The sequence below is a fragment of the Pangasianodon hypophthalmus genome, chromosome 20 (genome assembly GCF_027358585.1).
Source record: "Pangasianodon hypophthalmus isolate fPanHyp1 chromosome 20, fPanHyp1.pri, whole genome shotgun sequence".
Taxonomy (NCBI): domain Eukaryota; kingdom Metazoa; phylum Chordata; class Actinopteri; order Siluriformes; family Pangasiidae; genus Pangasianodon; species Pangasianodon hypophthalmus.
This window is the reverse complement of record NC_069729.1, coordinates 2,840,305-2,858,018: the sequence shown is the minus strand read 5'-3', so window position 1 is coordinate 2,858,018 and position 17,714 is coordinate 2,840,305. Positions and strand designations below refer to the sequence as shown.

The following is a 17,714-nucleotide window of genomic DNA, read 5'->3' as shown; positions in this document are numbered from 1 at the left end:
GCGCTTTTTATTTATTTATATTTTTTATTTTAATGAAGTGAGCGTGTGTACTCTTGGGTCTACAAGATTTCATATGCATAGTGCGTCATTGTGACGGTCGACAGGCACTGAACATTTTAGGTTAAGGCGAACAGCTCAGTCTGCAAATTCTCTGATTTTTAGTAGGCAAGTAACGATCAGAAGTTGTTTAACAACAAATTAAAGAAAAAGTAAATTAAATTTGAAGTTGCAAAAGGAAATTGTAATACTGCTCCACTGTTCACTATAGTCCCTTTTACTGCCACCTCAAACCTGATACACTTTTGTGACACCTATAATAACGCAATAGCAATAACACAACATAAAAATACGTTTTTCATTTGCCTCTCGCTCGTATGATGATGTTCCTCCGCTAGTTTTGCACTGGAGCTCAAGTATTAAAATGAAACCTTCTCTCTGTTCTGAGGCTTTCTATTTTATTATAGATAATAAATTTCGGTTTTAACACTGTCTCCCTTTAACCAATCCACCCAAGTATAGGGGCTAATCATCTGTCCTTTCCTAGTAAAATAATGGAATCATAAAACACACGTGCGGTAGATTTTAACTGCACGGTCTCTCTCCACTTTTGTAAAACTGCAAACAAACTGTCGTGAAATTCGAGTAAAAATCACATAAGACAATAGGCACAGAAGATGCACTGCAGGATCTGTGTTATTGTGAATGCGTGGCTTTAAAAATACTCAGCGTCTCAGGAAGCAAAAAAAAAAAAAAAAAGCAGAACATCTAACAGAGCATTCATTCATTCAGCCATTGTACATTCTGATGCAAACAAATTACAGTAGCATTCAGTGCTGCCAACATATTTAACTATCAATGTTCGGGAGCTTTATGTTCTTGGTCTCTTACTGGCCCCGCTTCCCAGCAGCCACTGCTGCAGTGGCGGCCCCACGGCTTTGGACTGCTGCTTCCCAGACGGAGGCTTTTCATCCGTTTCGGCATCATCAAGCTCTTTCCTCTTACTGGGAGAGCCATTTTTCAGCCAGCTCACCATCATCTTGCTGCTGGCCGATGCCTTAACAGGAACCTAAAGAAAGAGATAATACAGAACAGGATATTTATATTGACCCTTATTCATCAATGCTGCAGAAAAAAACTACAGATTTACGAGTATGGGACTGAATCTGCGTTGGATTCATTAAACATCAACAAGCTACCGTTTGCTAGACTTTTATTTACGTCATGCAAATGCCAAAGATATAACTGATTTTTATGATCGTATGCAACTTTGATGAATACAGACCATTGAGTACTATAAACTTAGCTTTGATGAGCTTAATAACTACTTATACACTGTACATAGTGACAGATGGCTGAACAAGAAACAAAAAGAAAAGAATGCCAAGAATAGACCAAAATGGACCTGAGGGAACTTAGTTGAAAGAACAGAACCGAAAGATCGGAACAAAAAGTGCAGAACGAACCAAGAGCCAAAAACTCTGCTACAGACATACTGCGCTGGTGATATGGGATTGCTCATTAGCAAGGTAAAAATCTGATGCTGTAACCACGTTTCTTTCCAAAAGAACTAATTTAGAGTTGAAAAGTTTCACAGCAATGGGGTGAATACTTAGGCAATCAACTTTAACATTTTTATTGGTAAATATTTTAGCAAAGTAGATTTTTTTCAAAAACTTTAAAAGGGTGAATTTATTTATTTGGGTTTTTTGATGGTTGTCATTTTAAAAGACAAAGGCCCTACAACAGCAGCCTTTTTATGGGGGAGTTGGTGGCTTTGTGGTAAACTCCTCGCCTCGTGATGCAGAGGTTACTGGTTCATGTCTGGCTTGTCCCTATGATGAAGGGTGGAGGAGGAAAAAGGACAATGAGGGTGGTGGTAGCAGATGAGCAGAAAGAGTGGTGGAGGAAGAGGAGAAAAGATGGTGGAGGGAAAGAAAGGGTCATGGATGAGAAAATGAAGTTAGGGTGATAATTTTTTTTTTGCAGGAAAACTTGCAGCTTAAATCACCCCTGCACCAACACACTCTCCCTTCACCAAGCCACACAGTGTGCCAGCAAGTCCTGAGCCCATGTGCTGCACCCCCAAGCCCCGAGCCCACGCCACCACACCCTGAGCCTTCCACCAGGCCACATGCCGCACCAGCAAGTCCTGATCCTTCCCCGAGGCCACATGCCATGCCACCACACCCTGAGCCTTCCATGAAGCACCAGCAAGTCCCGAGCCTTCCACCAGGCCACACGCTGCACCAGCAGGTCCTGAACTGTCCCCCAAGGCCACGTGCTGTGCCACTACACCCTGAGCCTTCTATGAAGCACCAGCAAGTCCTGAACCTTCCCTGAGGCCACGTGCTGCACCCCCACACGCTGAGCCTTCCACGAGGCCACATGCCACACCAGCAAGTCCTGAACCGTCCCCCAGGCCACGTGCTGTGCCACCACACCCTGAGCCTTCTCTGAAGCACCAGCAAGTCCTGAACCTTCCCTGAGGCCACGTGCTGCACCCCCACACGCTGAGCCTTCCACGAGGCCACATGCCACACCAGCAAGTCCTGAACCGTCCCCCAGGCCACGTGCTGTGCCACCACACCCTGAGCCTTCTCTGAAGCACCAGCAAGTCCTGAACCTTCCCTGAGGCCACGTGCTGCACCCCCACACGCTGAGCCTTCCACCAGGCCACATGCCACACCAGCAAGTCCTGAGCCTTATGATACTTAGAGCATAGTCAGTTGGTGGGGTTTGAACCAGCAACTTTTCCACCCACCAGTAAAGCTCATCTAATTGAGCCACAGGATCTTGTGCTAGTAGGCTGTTTTTTTGTTTTTTAGAACATTTGACTTAATTCTGGACAAACACTAAAGCAAAACAGGGACAAGAACCAGTGACATCAAGCACCAAAGACCATAATGCTAACCACTGTACTACTGAAAGGTGTAAGGTGCCCTTGCTTATAGGGCTTTTGGCTTAATAAATGGCCCAACAGTGCGACTCAGAGAGAGACTAAAATGAAACATTGAGTCGAAGAAGAGATGGTTGGTTCCCTTTCAGCTCCCAGAGGTTGAGGTTCAGAGCTAATCGCTTCCCTGTAGGTTCTATGAGAACGCCACTAACTAACACACAGAAGCAAACTGACTTGACGGTTGTGTGTTTGTGAACCAGCAACCTCTCAACTCACAGGCAGAGCTCATCCTGTTGAGACACAGAATCTGATATTAGCAAACAGTTTTATAGAACTTTTGACTTAATCCTGGAATAACGCTAAAGCAAAACAGGGACTCCAAGCACCACGATGGTAACCACTGTATCAGTGAAGGCTGTGATATGCCTGTGCTTATTAGGGATTTGGCTTAATAAATGGCTCAACAGTGTGTGTCAAAGAGAGACTACAATAAGCAATGGCTGCATCCTCTCAGCTGCCAACAGTTAAGGTTCAGGGCTCATCACTTCCCTGTAGGTTCTATGAACACTGATTAGCTATTAGCCCTCATTCACACCCTCCAGCACCTTTCATAACACTCACTATGCCACACAAAACCTCAGGAGGCCAGCTGCCTAGATATTACCCTCATATCACACCCTCTAGCCGCCCTGCACCTTCTGACACTTATGTCCTGGAGGCCTGGGTGGGGTCTGAACTAGCGACTTCTTAACCCACAGGGAAAGCTCGTCCAACTAAGCCACAGGAGTTCACACAGACATAACATTTTTTTGTCTTAGTCTCAAATTGTGCCACTGACACAGGGGAAGTAGCCACCAGGCCACATGCTGCACCATCAAGTCCTGAACCTTCCACAAAGCCACCACACCCCAAACCTTCCACCAGGCCACATGCTGCACCATCAAGTCCCGAAACTTCCAGGAGGCCAGATGGTGCGCCATCAAGTCCACAGGGGAAGTAGCTGTTAAGGAAAACTGGGATTTTTCATGTAACTGTGGCAGCTTTACCATGCAGATGAATAATGTTTCTGATATGCCGTAAGTGAAGCACCTTCTTGGCGGCACGGCCCAGCGGCTGCAGGCACTCGGGGGAGTTGTTGCGCGCGTTGTTGACGATTGAAGAGACGGGGTGAAAGGTCAGGCAGGATTTAGACTGAAGCAACTTAAGAGCTTCCAGCGAGCGCACATCCCCGAAATCCAACCATCGTCTCACCTCCTCGTCTCCATCCAGAATGGCCGGCATCCTGTCTCACACACATACACGCACACTTAAACTGCAGGACAAGCCAGACACTCACTTATGGAGGCACTAATGACTGTCCCTGGTAAAATAAGCCAGTGAATGTCCTACAGTGAACTCTACACTTGATGTATGGATGCGTAACACGAGTGATGACACAGTGTCGTGCTCTACCTGTCATGGATGCTCTGCAGGTCTGGTGAGGCGTTCACAGTGATGATGGTGTAGGTGTAAAGAACCTCCCCACCATCAGGGGGAGTCCAGCAGTCAAACAGCCCCGCCATGGTGAGCAGACGCCATCCTGTCCACTTGCTGCGCTTTTTAGTGTCCTGTTAAAGAAGACAAACCAAATATTTATTTTTTTAGTGGCCCGAAATTGCAGTGCATCCTTCATAAATATAGTGAGCTGATGTTAACTTTATTAACTGGTATAAGTCACACCTACATCCTTAGATTTTACTTTACATTAGAGTTAAAACAGAAAACCAAGATTTGAACCAAGCAGCTCAGTCATGGGAAGCAAGCATTTACCCAAACAGCCACAACACCTCATGCAAAGCAGCCTGGTTTTTAAAATTTGACCTGAATAGTGAGACCAAGTGCGAGACACATCAGCCAATCCGTGTTCAGGTTTTGACTTGAGGTGTGCTGCATATCACTGTTCTGGTGGCTCAGTGGGCAGGTACTTATGCATCTTACTATGATAAGCATGGCTTGAGGCTCAGCTCAGGTGAGCCTTCAACAACTAAAAGGCTTTGTAAAGAGACACTTTTGTGTGTCAGTGATGTAAAATGGAGGATAAATCTCTCTAAATAAGCTCACACCTCTAAAAGTGCTGGTGGCTCAGTGGTCTGAGGCTGAGGTTTGACCTGGTGCTGTGAGGAACTCGGGCTGGTGCTCACCTGTAGATTGTTTCTGCGCTTTTGAAAGTCACAGCAGTGTTTTCAACCCAAACTTTTAACCAATCACTATATCATTCGAGTTCCAAAATCATCATTCTGATCTAAAAATGTGATTTTTAAAAAAATATTTATATTTATATTCATCTTCAGTGACTGAATAAATTGATCATTTTTCATGTTATATGTACCAACCATGATGAAATGTGATTCATATAGTCATATGAGCTGTGCTCACTCTCACTCACACCGCTCTGATCGTGTTTTTCCACCTGCTCTGAGAGCTCACTGTGGCAAGAAGAAGACTTTTATAACCAGAATTTCACCAGAAAACCACCTAGCGTGTGTCTGTAGACTGGCTCTGCTCCATGCTAACAGCATAAACGATAAAACATATAGAGGTTGACTGACTGTGGATCAGTATACAGATTTCAACCAAAAAAAAAAAATTACTGACATGAAAGGAAAGCTAAACCAATCAATTAACTTGTCTGTCCATATAGGAACACAAAATACTTAAAAATTAAAAATAAATGAAAATGATGAAGCATAAACTGTTATAAAACAAGACGCACATTCCACCTTTCTGCATTTCTGAAGTTTAACCAATTTAAATTTCTCCCACTCAGATCCAGCTGGGTGTTTGTTTGTTTGTTTATTGATTGATTTATGGCTACCATGTAGATGATCATGGAGCTGCATGGATGAACACTGCGTTAGTTCTGCCGGGTGTCAGGCTGCTGACTCAGCGGATTTTCACCACGCTGCTTTCCTCACGGCGATTCATAACCACTGGCTCACATGACCAGGCCTCGTGAATTCACAGGTCAAATGTGATTCATCTTGAAAAATTAAGGAATAACTGTCGCCAGAAGCACATGCTTCTTTCACGTCCTGCGTCCTTTCTCCTTCCGAGAATTTCATGCTGGTGTCTCGTGTTTCGGGGTCAAAATCTGTAAATGCTACGTCTAAACCGTAGATGATGTCACCTCTGCAGAAATAATTACATCCACAGTGAATCATAATCACATCAACTTCATTAAAGCTTCAAACTCCAGCCTTCTTACCCCTGCCTCTCCTTCACACTGTTCATCATTTTCCATCTTTACCTCGTCCCCATCCTGCTTATCTCCCTGGCTCTGGGGGAAATAGATGAAGAAAGGCTGCTTTTCCTTCTGCAGCCTCTTCCACTCGTAGAAGCCGTCGGCTAGAATGACACAACGCTGCCCTTTCAACAGAGGTTCCTGGGGCACAGAATAAACACAGAATGCACAAACGTAGTTATAAAGAAAATGAAGCAACTTATCACGCGTTTAGAATACAAACACTCTGCACAGAAACACGAACATGAGCTCTCTTTATGTATCGACTGCGTTAATTCAAGCGAAAACCTCATAATAACTGAACAGTGATATTTCCAAACTGAAAGGGTGAGTGGAAGTGACCCGAGTGGTCCATTTTTCATTTAAAAACAGCTTTCAGTTAAATGCCATTCTCGATTGCAGTTCCACATATCCGAAGTGTATTTAAATAAACGGTTTGATGTTTCTAAATCATTCAGCAGAGTAAACATTTTGCCTGATACCATTTATTATCTGAATTTGAGTGTGTAAAGTGGACAGTTTATTCCACAAGAGACAAAAAGGGCATGACATCAATGTCTCATCACCATGATCAAGTTAAATGTCGTCATATACAGTATAATTTCTGTTATATAAAGTATCATTTGAAACCAGTCACATTGACAACTGTTTACAATTCGGTTTATTACCCTTTCACCCAGCAATGACAGCTTTATCGAAAGAGCAGACATGGCGTGTGAGTTTGATTACTGCTGTTTAGAAATGTTAAAGGCGATCATGTTCATACCTTGTAAGACTTTTTCTCCAGCAAGCTCTCGCTGCGACAGTTGGAGGTGCTGAACTGCATCTTGTTCGGGTCTCTCTGCTTGAACCACGCGGGCACCAGACCCCACCGCATCGTCGCCAGCACGCACTCATCCACTGCGGCTTCCTGTTCAACACCGACAAGGCTGAAGTCAGTTACAGGAGTCAAATAAAAAGCGACAGTTCACTTCCTGTTTAAGTACGTGACACAGAAACCGAGCACCGTTTAATTAGAGTTTTTTTTTTTTTTTGAGCACAGGTTTCCATCCCTGGTCCTGGAGATCCCTGTTCTAGTGTTTTCCCTGCTCTAACACACCCGCTTCAGCTACTCAGCCTTCCTGAAACACAGGACGGTGGGGTTCTCCAGGACCAGGGACCTGAATCTGTGAGTCAGGGCAAAGAAAAGTGGAAAACACAAGCAACCTGCTTCAGTACATTATTCTGACTAATCTGATGTTTCCCCAAGTCTGGGTTCTGGCCACGCCCACATATGATCATGGCAGTTAATGACAGCTCCACGCCTACAAAGGACAAATTACAAGCAGTGATTTGTTTTCTTTTTTTTTTTTTGCGGTTGTTATTAGTCACAGGGTGTGTTTACATTTACATTGGCACAGAAATCTCCTATCCTGATGCCAGGACACACAGTCAGTGATCTAAGAATCCCACAAGGCTAAAACCCTTGAGCTACACAGGAGCTAGTGTGAGAGTTAGGACAGCAAAGAAAACAGTACAAGCTCTGTGTGTAGATTTAGAGCTTGTGTAGGCGTTTAGTGGAGAGTCTTCAGTCTTCTTTTGTTCACAAACACACAGACAGCCCTAAGCGTTGATGGTTACACTCTAAAGGTGGCCTGTTTGCAAATTTGCATGATGCAGTGTCAGCAATTTCCTCACTGACCCTTCATTTTGTCTAAAATGATCAAGGAGAATCAGAAGCACTTTGCCTTATTAAAGTGTCTGCCGGACAGCAGAACCGGACTGAAGGACTGAGGACTCTTGTTGTAGGAGGGCCGGTATTTTTCCGCATCGCCGTCCCTCCACTGAGGCCGGCGCCGCTTTCCAGACCGGTCTCGGTACCGAGAAGCGCGCCGGAGCTCATCAGGGGCGAGGGTGCAGGCTGTCCTTCCACACATGATCCCAGTCTACATCGCAGGAAACACACAAACCAGGTGAGATTAATCAATTACTCAATATTATAAATTAATATAATTGAATAATTTATTAATAAAGAGCTAACATGAGTCTGTCTGTCACAAAAAACTATTTATTTAAGTTAGTGAAATTCTTTTAATCCTCCCTCTTTGTCTCTGTAAGTTCATATAACTTCCTGTGTTCATATTGTATTCAGCTAACAGGACTTTTATTTTGAAAGGAACGCTAGCTAGCATTCAACGCTCCTTTATCATTAACATTAGCTTTGCTCCTTTATCATTAACATTAGCTTTGTTCCTCAATGCTGCTGAGAAAGCTTATACTTATAGCTCGCTATAAATATTAAAATATTTTATTTATCAACATTAGCTAAAGAGTTTTGTCTGGGTTTGCTAGCTATTTTTTCCACCACCTGTATTCCGATAGAGTCCGCTTCCTGTGTTCTGATTGGCTAATACGTACTCACAATCAAGCCGCCGATGAAATGGCAAGCCCTGATTGGTGAGTTTAAATTATTCAGGAGATATTAGCCAATTACAACGCAGGGGGCGGGATTTGTAGAATACGGGTAGGCAGAGTAGTGAAGCATAACAGAAACAGGCTAACTTCGGCTAATCCTTAAAAATATAACTGATGCAGCAGTAAGAGAAAAATGTAAATATTAATTAACTGATAAATTTGCTTTGTTTGTGCGTTTTGAGGTACTTACCTGTGCGTGTCACAGAAAACAACAACGGTTTATCAGCGTAACGTTAGCTAGGTAGCTTACTTCTGCTCTATAGAGAGAAATAATAATAAAAAACAGGTAAAACGTTAAGAGGTGAAGAAAGAAAGTCAGTTACATTAACATATATATTAATATTAACATTAATGATGTAACTGACAGACCGAGCGTCCTCTGTGTGTGTGTGTGTGTGTGTGTGTGTATATATGTATGTGTGTGAGCGCAGGTACAGGAGCCGCCCCCTACAATGCGCGCGCTCACCATGCAAATATATCTGCATTGTGGTTAAGGCTGGATTTCCTAATGCACATCATTAATATGCAGTTATTCTTCCTTTCTCATTCTCAGTCTCCTGTGCACAATCTGCCACAATGCCACAGTGAAGCGGTTCATTTTCTGCAGGGGTGGATTTAGTGATTTAGTGATTTAGGGGCCCTGTGCGACTGCACACAGCATGAGGCGGGGTTGGAGGAAGAGGCTTACATTGACTCTGCTGAAATAACAGTGATATGAATCATTTCAGTGTTTTAACATCAATATTTAAATTTCCAGCACACATTATTCAGCATTAATAATTAAAAATATAGATATAATTTGCATTTTTAGGGGCCCTTGGGGTCTAGGGGCCCAAGGCGGTTGCCTACCTTTGCCTAGTGTGAGATCCGCCCGATTTTAAGTACAGCAGTGACACTGACATGGTGCTGCTGTGTGTGTATCAGGTACAGAAGCACATTGTTTAAACACCTCAGTGTCGCTGCTTGGTTGAGAAATAGTCCAGTGACCACTGCTGTGGTCACAAACTGACACTAATGTGGTGTTAGATGACCTTTAAAACACACTAGGCATAGAAACAGTTAGAGACTAAGGAGGCAGGAGTGTCTAATAAAGTGGCCGGTGTACACAGTGTACACAATAGACGTCTGGACAATAATGACAACATAATTTTGACTTTGACCAATACCAGAACAAATTATGGCCACTCCTCATCATCTGATCTTCATCACACTGTGTTAGTTAAACACAATTAAACACAATTAAACACAAGATGCATTTATAGTATTTTGCTTTTTCTGTTCTGTTGCTGTTGTGTTTTTTTTTTTTTATGGTTCTCCAAGTATCACCTCACCCTCACATGCATTACTGAATAAAACCCTTTAGCTCTGCTTTTAGATCTGCTAAAGATATTTTGTGGCAATATATTTTACCCCATTGGGGGTTTTATCAACTGTGCTCACTTTCAATTTTACGAAACATCCTGTTTGCGTTGAAACCCTCGAGATGTGTATCTCTGCAGCCTGAAGCCAGCTCCCGAGGCAGTACAGCTCTAAATGGGTTGTCTTCTCTAACCCTAACCCCGCCCACTTTCAGGTATCCACCCACTGGTAGTGTAAGCCCCTCCCACTTTCCAATAATTGAGCCTGTATCATTTGACCAAATCTATGGGCATGACACACCTGCGTAGTCCGAGGGCTGAGATCATGAAGGCAGTTAGATTTTGAAGCTTGTGAGACAAATCAAAGGCACGCTGATTAATTAATATGGGAGCGAATTGGACGCTAGTGCTTGATGACGTTATGAATATTTACTGCGTTCTTTCTGTCATGACTTATTTCATTTCATTTTGTGGAAATACACCCAATAAATTTAGAAAATATCACAAGTGGGTGGGTTTATCAGACTTCCTACAGCAGCGTGAGGAAGTGCTAATTCTCTACCTGTCATTTCTTTTAAGTTAGACAGAGTATTAACCTGATTATATTGTATAACCATGTATTATATGATACGTTTGATTGTTTTGTGGAATAAGTCTGGCTCTTAACAGTTATGACATCTCATTAAACCTTTGTTTTATTTTTCTTGCTTACATGGAACAGCACTGAGAAGAAAAAAAAAAATCACAAAAATTCAAAATCATGGTGTTTTGTACAAAACAAAAATCAGTAAACAATATCCTGGCCATGGAATTCTTTCATTCCGACACTGTGTTGTCCGTTTCTTTATTCATTCTGTTCGAAACCAAAATGAAAACATAAGGAAAAGGAACATGCTTCCTGCTGAACACATGCGGTGGCAAAACTGTCTGTAACAGTTACTTGCTGCTCACAGAGAACTGTACAAAAAAAAGGCAAACATGGTAGAGAGACCCCAGGATCCAGCTGCATCAGCCCTCAGGATACGAGTGCAAAAGCTCAGCTCCTCTTTGCTCACATTACGGTACCACAGGCAATGAAACAAGCACTCGTACCTGAAGGTCTGACTCGTACAAGTCCAGGGATCCGGCGTCGTCATGGTGACAGGATTTCTCACAGTAGTGTATCAGTGAATTCTTAGTGCACATCATGTGGCTCAATGGGACACGTACAGGGCTGGTTCTAGACTGGAATTAGGAATATCTGTCTTTTAACAAAAACGGTCTTACGTCCAATTCCAACAATAAACGACTTGCGGTTTGACCTTAAGCGTGGAATCTGAATGGTTATTCTCATTAAGATGATGGATTCTTTCCCCAAGTTTCATGCATCATTTCATGCAAACAAACCCTTTTGAAATGACCTCTAATGGTCCTTTTCCACTGCTGGTTATGATCATCAAACCTAGAACCATTCTCCACTTTACCCCACACTACCACCAAACTGCTGGTCTTCAAATTATTTAGCTGCAAAAAAAAACAGAATGGTTTTGCGTCTGAGGAAGAAATAAACTGCAACGAACAGAGTGAGACTTCTCATGTGCAGACACACACTCGGAAGAAACGGCTCAAGAGCGAGAACAGCATGCAGGTCACCTTTCTACTGCGTGAGAATAAGGTGATGCTGAAGGGTTTGACTATGGAGGGTAAAATATCTTGTCAAAGCCAGACTAATAAAACGTTCTACACCTTCGTCCATCAACCAAAAAGTCACATTTTTATTTCAGAATTCGCCTCATATTCCAGTGGAAGTGTGGGCCAGTTCTTACAAAGCCTCAACAACTTCACTGTCTTGGTGGAAAAGGGTTATTAGAGGTACGCTGTGGTGCTGTGTAACATCTAGGTGCTACTAGGATTAGTGTAGAACCAGCCCTTGACGTTAGACCTGTTTGTTTGAAAACTCTGGTCCCCGCGACTCTACACTAACACGATCAGTTCACGGTCTTCTTTATCCATCCAGCTGTTTGAGGATTCTCTCCCTCTCTTTCAGCGCCTTCCACGCCTGATCTTTTTCTTTCTTTGTCGGAGTGCGTTTCTTTTGCCTGGCGGCCATGATGCGCCGGAAAGCCTCCATCACCTCGTTGTCGGCTACTCGGACACACTGGCGCAGCTCCTGCTTCCTCATCTCCTCCCGCGCCAATCTGTAGGGGCGTCACACGCGTGAGAATGACAACAGAACATTGCATAGGTTTGGAATAATCATTTTAAAAGTGTTTTTTTTTAATTGGAGAAATAGATACGAGATGCAACGTGATGCTCCCTTCTAGTTCTTAGAATGGTCTGATACTCGTGTAATCAGACGTCTGATTTCTAAACACTGCGCTGAAATTAAGGCATGAAAGTACAATGCTGCGATACAGATATCGCAATAAACTTTGCTCAGATATTCTTTCCATCATATCATGAAAGCGGATTCGTGTTATAGAAGTAGAAGAAATTGGACGGATCAGTTTTTTCCCCTAAATATTATTTTCCTCCTTCTCCGTGTTAGACTAGTGTTATCCAAATATCCTGATACATAACGTGTACCCTGGAAACGTGAAACTCACCGGAGCAGCTCCTGCTTTCGCGCTCGGTTGTGAGCACTCAGAGCTTTGAGCTCGGCCTGTCTCTTCTGGAGCTCGGCCAGCACCTCGTCCTCCGAGTCCCCTCCTGTACCCTGTCTCTCCTCGGAGTCCAACAGACCCTGAGCCACCAGCTCTTCCCTGATCCGGGCCTCCAGAGAGCGTGTGTGCGGAACGCTGACGAGAGAGAGAGAGAGAGAGAGAGAGAGAGAGAGATGCATGGTGTAATGGGTGAGCTTGAAACGTTTTCAGCTTTTGGACAGACTGTCTTTCTGCCTCTGTAGGATTAGGAAATGAGTGTGTTTGAACGTCAGGTATTATTACCTGAACGCCTTCCCCTGGCTGCGAGGCGACGTCCCGGCTCCATCGTCCTTCACTGGAATGTCTGGAATGGGGGAATCCTCCATAGGGGATATGATATTTTCCTACAAAGTAATCACAACATCCTGATATCACCTAAAGCTAAAATAAAGCCGTACTGTAACTGGCAGGAAAGTTCACTGTACTACAGTAGTAATAAACGTGAACGGATAACACAGGACGCTTCCTGACTAGAGCGTAAGACAAGAATATATTTGATCTGTGTAACGTATTAATCAGAAGTGTCGGACCTCCACCAGAGCTTGCAGCAGGCGCTGCGTGAGGGGACCAAACGGGCAGCCGTCCTCCGGAGGCTCGTGCTGGGATTCGGACTTCTTCAGCAAGGCGTCTACGTCTGCACAAAGCAATACGGGTTTACGCTTAAGGACAACAACAGTGAACAAAACACAGACAGAACACTAACCCCGTTCATCATGTTAAGCCTCAATCAGTTTTCAAACACCTTCCAAATATCTATAAAACAGTAATGCGAAAGAGAGTAAAGATTTGCATGCGCCACATTATCATCGGCGTCCATCTAACAAGCTAAAGCGGATGTCTGGGTTACCTTTGGCGTCGATCTCAGAGAGTGGACCCAGCATGCTTTTCTTCTTATCGTTGGCTCGCGCTCCCTCTCGCTGCTCTTCCAGCAGGTCCTCTTGTGCCCAGCGCTGGGAGTAGTGCTTCCCTAAAGCAGGAATCTGACACACACACACACACACACACACACACACACACAATTTATATCAAACCCGCACACAGCTGACACACCAAGAGTTCACACTGTGAAAAATGAGGCAATGGATCGTAAAATCTTTAAGCTACTGTAAATAAAATTACTATTATAAGTAGTATATAGTATAAAAGATACAGAATATCCGCCTTTCATTTCATAGCTAGAAATAATTCAACAATCAATTCATCCCAGTTTAAAGAAAGTGATAGAATTGGCATTCTGTGTAGTACCTTGTAGTACTCCGCTTCATCTTCAGGCGGTTTAAGAAGTTCTTCAAGAACTCTGATCTCTTCGTTGGTGATGTCTGCACAGTAGGGCTCTACTGAAGCCCAGAATCTGTCTCACACACACACACACACACACACAGCATACATATATCTAGATCTGACAGATGATAATCATACATTAAAGAACAAACTGAACTTGTGATTTTCTCCACACTGTATCCTCATCGATTAGGGGAGAAACATTAAAACTACGCTTGAAGGATATTCAGTGCAAGAGCGCAATTATTTGCTCCAGGAAACGTCTGAATAAGTAGCTTTGTTAAGGTCACCACTCTTCACTTCCAGTATTGTATCAAATATTCTACCTGATATGTGGAAATATCATCTTTTCCTATTGTTTTCTTAATACTTCTTTTTGCTTTCACCTATATAGTAGATTTAAAGTGTGAACTTGCTGAAGTGCTCGCTGCACTACGGTGCATTCCAGTAAATATGTTTATTACATATATAACCATGATACTGTTACAGTTTACCGAAGTTCTTATCATCTCTTGTGTTATTAATAGTAAAAATATGATACAGAAGTAATTTCCATCCGACCTGGTGCATTCTAACGGTCTACCGGCCCAGACTTCCTCACCAATCTGCCACACTGCCAGTCGAGACAGATCTTAAATAAATAAAATCAGTCATTTTAAATATCAGCCCACCTGTTTGGAGCGTCGTTTTTGGGGTTGCGAGGTATGTCCTGCGGGTCTTCACTGAATTCATACTCCTGGACTTTGGGCTGCAGGTTTTTGGATTTGGGTCTGCCCGGACCGGGCCCGGGCCCGTGACCCGCCTTCCCTTCTAGCTTTGGCTTCTTAGGCTTGGGATGGCGAGAGGACACGGCCGGATCGACTTCCTTCCCCATCTTCAGGAACCTTTTGTCGCCTTTTTTGTCCTGCCAATCTGTAAGGATCTGTTGGGAAGAGTGCATCATTTTCATGTTGTCATGCACTGGCTGAGAGAGACAGAGTGAGAGAGACAGAGAGAGAGAGAGAGACGGAGAGAGAGAGAGAGAGAGAGAGAGAGAGAGAGAGAGAGAGACACAGAGAGACATAGAGAGAGACGGAGAGTGTGAGAGAGAGAGAGAGACGGAGAGAGAGACGGAGAGAGACAAAGAGTGTGAGAGTGTGAGAGAGAGAGAGACAGAGAGTGTGAGAGAGAGAGAGAGAGAGACGGAGAGAGAGAGATAGACTGTGTGTGTGTGAGAGAGAGAGAGAGAGCGACAGAGAGTGTGAGAGTGTGAGAGAGAGAGAGAGAGACGGAGAGAGAGATAGACTGTGTGTGTGTGAGAGAGAGAGAGAGAGCGACAGAGAGTGTGAGAGTGTGAGAGAGAGAGAGAGACGGAGAGAGCGACAGAGAGTGTGAGAGTGTGAGAGAGAGAGAGAGACGGAGAGAGACAGAGAGTGTGAGAGAGAGAGAGACGGAGAGAGAGAGACAGAGAGTGTGAGAGTGTGAGAGAGACAGAGAGACAGAGAGTGTGAGAGAGAGAGAGAGAGAGAGACGGAGAGAGAGATAGAGTGTGTGTGAGAGAGAGAGAGAGAGAGAGAGAGAGAGAGAGAGAGAGAGAGACAGAGAGTGTGAGAGTGTGAGAGAGAGAGAGAGACAGAGAGTGTGAGAGAAAGACAGAGTGTGTGAGAGAGAGAGAGAGAGAGAGAGACAGAGAGACAGAGAGAGACGGAGAGAGAGAGAGAGAGAGAGAGAGAGAGAGACACAGAGAGAGTGTGAGAGAGAGAGAGAGAGAGAGAGATGGAGAGAGAGACAGAGAGTGTGAGAGAGAGAGAGAGACAGAGAGAGAGACAGAGAGTGTGAGAGAGAGAGAGAGACAGAGAGAGACGGAGAGAGAGACGGAGAGAGAGACAGAGAGAGAGACAGAGAGAGACAGAGAGAGAGATCTTCTCAAGGCGAGGAGAAGAAGAGAAAAAGAGAAGAAAGGCAGTGAAATACGACTTCTGACCTGTCTCTGTTCTTCCAGCGCCCGGAGACGTCGACTGGCCGAGGACAGCAGCGTCTCCAGCTCCAGCTGCAGCGTGTCCAGCTCCTCGATCCCGATGCCATCGTCCTCTGAGCGGCCCAACACCGCCGTGTAGCGAGGACACACTTTCACATGCTCCACAGGCTTGAAGTCGTAGTATTTGAGCGGAGGGCAATCCTTCAGATCACTCATCTTCTCAGTTATGGAGAACTGTAAAAGCGTAACACACAGAACTAGTTTAATAAAAATCACTGACGTTCCTTCACCAAGGCTGGGTGACGTGACAATGTTAATATTTTGATAAATCACATCTCGATGTGTGAAAATCACAGGTAGCTTCAGAACGTTTGAATCACTGACCAACTCGGTCGTTTCTCACAGCTGTATATTTTTGTATCTGTGTTTCTTTTTCTTGCCTTTTCCTGGTTAAAGACATCATTTCTGTAAACCTTAAATAAAAGTATCATTAATGCCTGTTTTTTTAATGAAGTATTTTAATCTGTCACTTTGTTAGCCACATTTAAATATTGTGACATTCATTGTGTATTATGAAAATATCAGGATATGATTTTTTTTGCCATATTGTTCTGCCTCAAAGTTTTAGGAAGTAAACCTTTAACTTGTATCTTGACATTCTACTTGGAAAACTGATCCAGAAACCCAATATTTTAGGGAAATCTTATGATTTATGAGGAATTACTGAGATTTTGCATGATGTACCTACAAATCCTGATACTTTATTTCCTTTCTAAGTGTTTCAGATCATATTTGACTATATAATATAAAAGTATATGATAATATGGAACATGTTTAATAGACATTATAACAAGCAAACCATCTAAAGCTAACAGGAGCTAGCGTTAAAGTGTGTGCTGTGAAAGACTGTATATGCAAATAAATGTTATACAGCTTGAAACTAATCTCAGAGTGAAGGATAATCACATAACTCATCTGCACCATGCCCTGATATTAACAGATGTAATAAATATTTCAGTTAGCACCAGTGCTGTTTGCTAGTTAGCTTAGCAAGCATGCTAGCTAGCTAATGGGAGTGTGCAGGTCAAACTACAAAACCATTTTTAATTTAACATTTTCGTAAACAGACCTAACGTATCTAAGGTTTTTTAATTGATTTAAGACAAATATATACATAAATTATACACTTATTCAAAGAATTTACTCAAAATTTCGACGTTATATTTACCTCGGAGAAACGGCATCCATTAGCGACTGTACCATTTAGTGAAACGGGGGAGCGTTGGTGTATTGAAACAAAAATATTTAATGTTCATGTTCGAGTAACAAGATTTTATAGTCGGTATTAATCTCAACAGCACTTAAAGAGAATATGTAAACTTTTTCATCTGATCAACGTTTTTTAATTTAAAATAAATTATAGCACGCAGGACTAAACACCCCCCGCATGAACACAAGCAATCAAATAGGTTTAAAGATGGTATGTTCCAGTCCGTGCTGTGAGACAAACCTGTAAAAGCCATACAAAAACAAAATAACACATTGATATTTTTGTGAAATAATTAACGTTTATTAGCAGGTACAGATAAATAAAATAAGTAAATGTATTATATTCCAGCAATAATCAAGCAAACTGAGCAGGTTTTACTATTTGCCATATATGGAAGAAAACGCGAATCAAGGTAAATTCGGGACCGCAGTTGCTACCGTATTGTTTGGAATATTAGAGACTCGATAAAGCTGTTTTTGTGTAATTGCACTGTTTATCACAATAATTTCAGAAGTATTTTACGTATACACATATTTT

The 17,714-nt window shown here is 43.1% G+C and overlaps 2 protein-coding genes across 6 annotated transcripts; both read right to left on the bottom strand.

Annotated features, from left to right (window-relative positions):
* Nucleotides 1–4: 4 nt before the first annotated feature.
* Nucleotides 5–9,249, bottom strand: hmces (5-hydroxymethylcytosine binding, ES cell specific). Of its 5 annotated transcripts, none has more exons than XM_026935730.3 (8): nt 9,097–9,249; nt 8,821–8,887; nt 7,904–8,101; nt 6,943–7,086; nt 6,141–6,317; nt 4,349–4,503; nt 3,986–4,178; nt 5–1,066 (listed from the first exon to the last, which is right to left on the bottom strand). In XM_026935730.3, exons 3-8 carry the CDS (start codon nt 8,090–8,092, stop codon nt 869–871), a joined length of 1,056 nt encoding a protein of 351 aa, XP_026791531.1. In that variant the 5' UTR covers nt 8,093–8,101; nt 8,821–8,887; nt 9,097–9,249; the 3' UTR covers nt 5–868. The 5 variants fall into 5 exon arrangements, with proteins under 5 accessions (XP_026791531.1, XP_026791530.1, XP_026791529.1 ...); XM_026935729.3 differs by lacking the exon at nt 9,097–9,249 and adding an exon at nt 8,996–9,091; XM_026935728.3 differs by lacking the exon at nt 9,097–9,249 and adding an exon at nt 9,000–9,088.
* A 1,416-nt stretch (nt 9,250–10,665) lies between these two features.
* On the bottom strand, nt 10,666–17,380 carry tada3l (transcriptional adaptor 3 (NGG1 homolog, yeast)-like). Its single transcript, XM_026935163.3, has 9 exons — nt 17,136–17,380; nt 15,914–16,141; nt 14,622–14,872; nt 13,915–14,020; nt 13,517–13,649; nt 13,200–13,303; nt 12,913–13,013; nt 12,574–12,765; nt 10,666–12,165 (listed from the first exon to the last, which is right to left on the bottom strand). Exons 2-9 carry the CDS (start codon nt 16,121–16,123, stop codon nt 11,973–11,975), a joined length of 1,290 nt encoding a protein of 429 aa, XP_026790964.1. The 5' UTR covers nt 16,124–16,141; nt 17,136–17,380; the 3' UTR covers nt 10,666–11,972.
* Nucleotides 17,381–17,714: the final 334 nt, after the last annotated feature.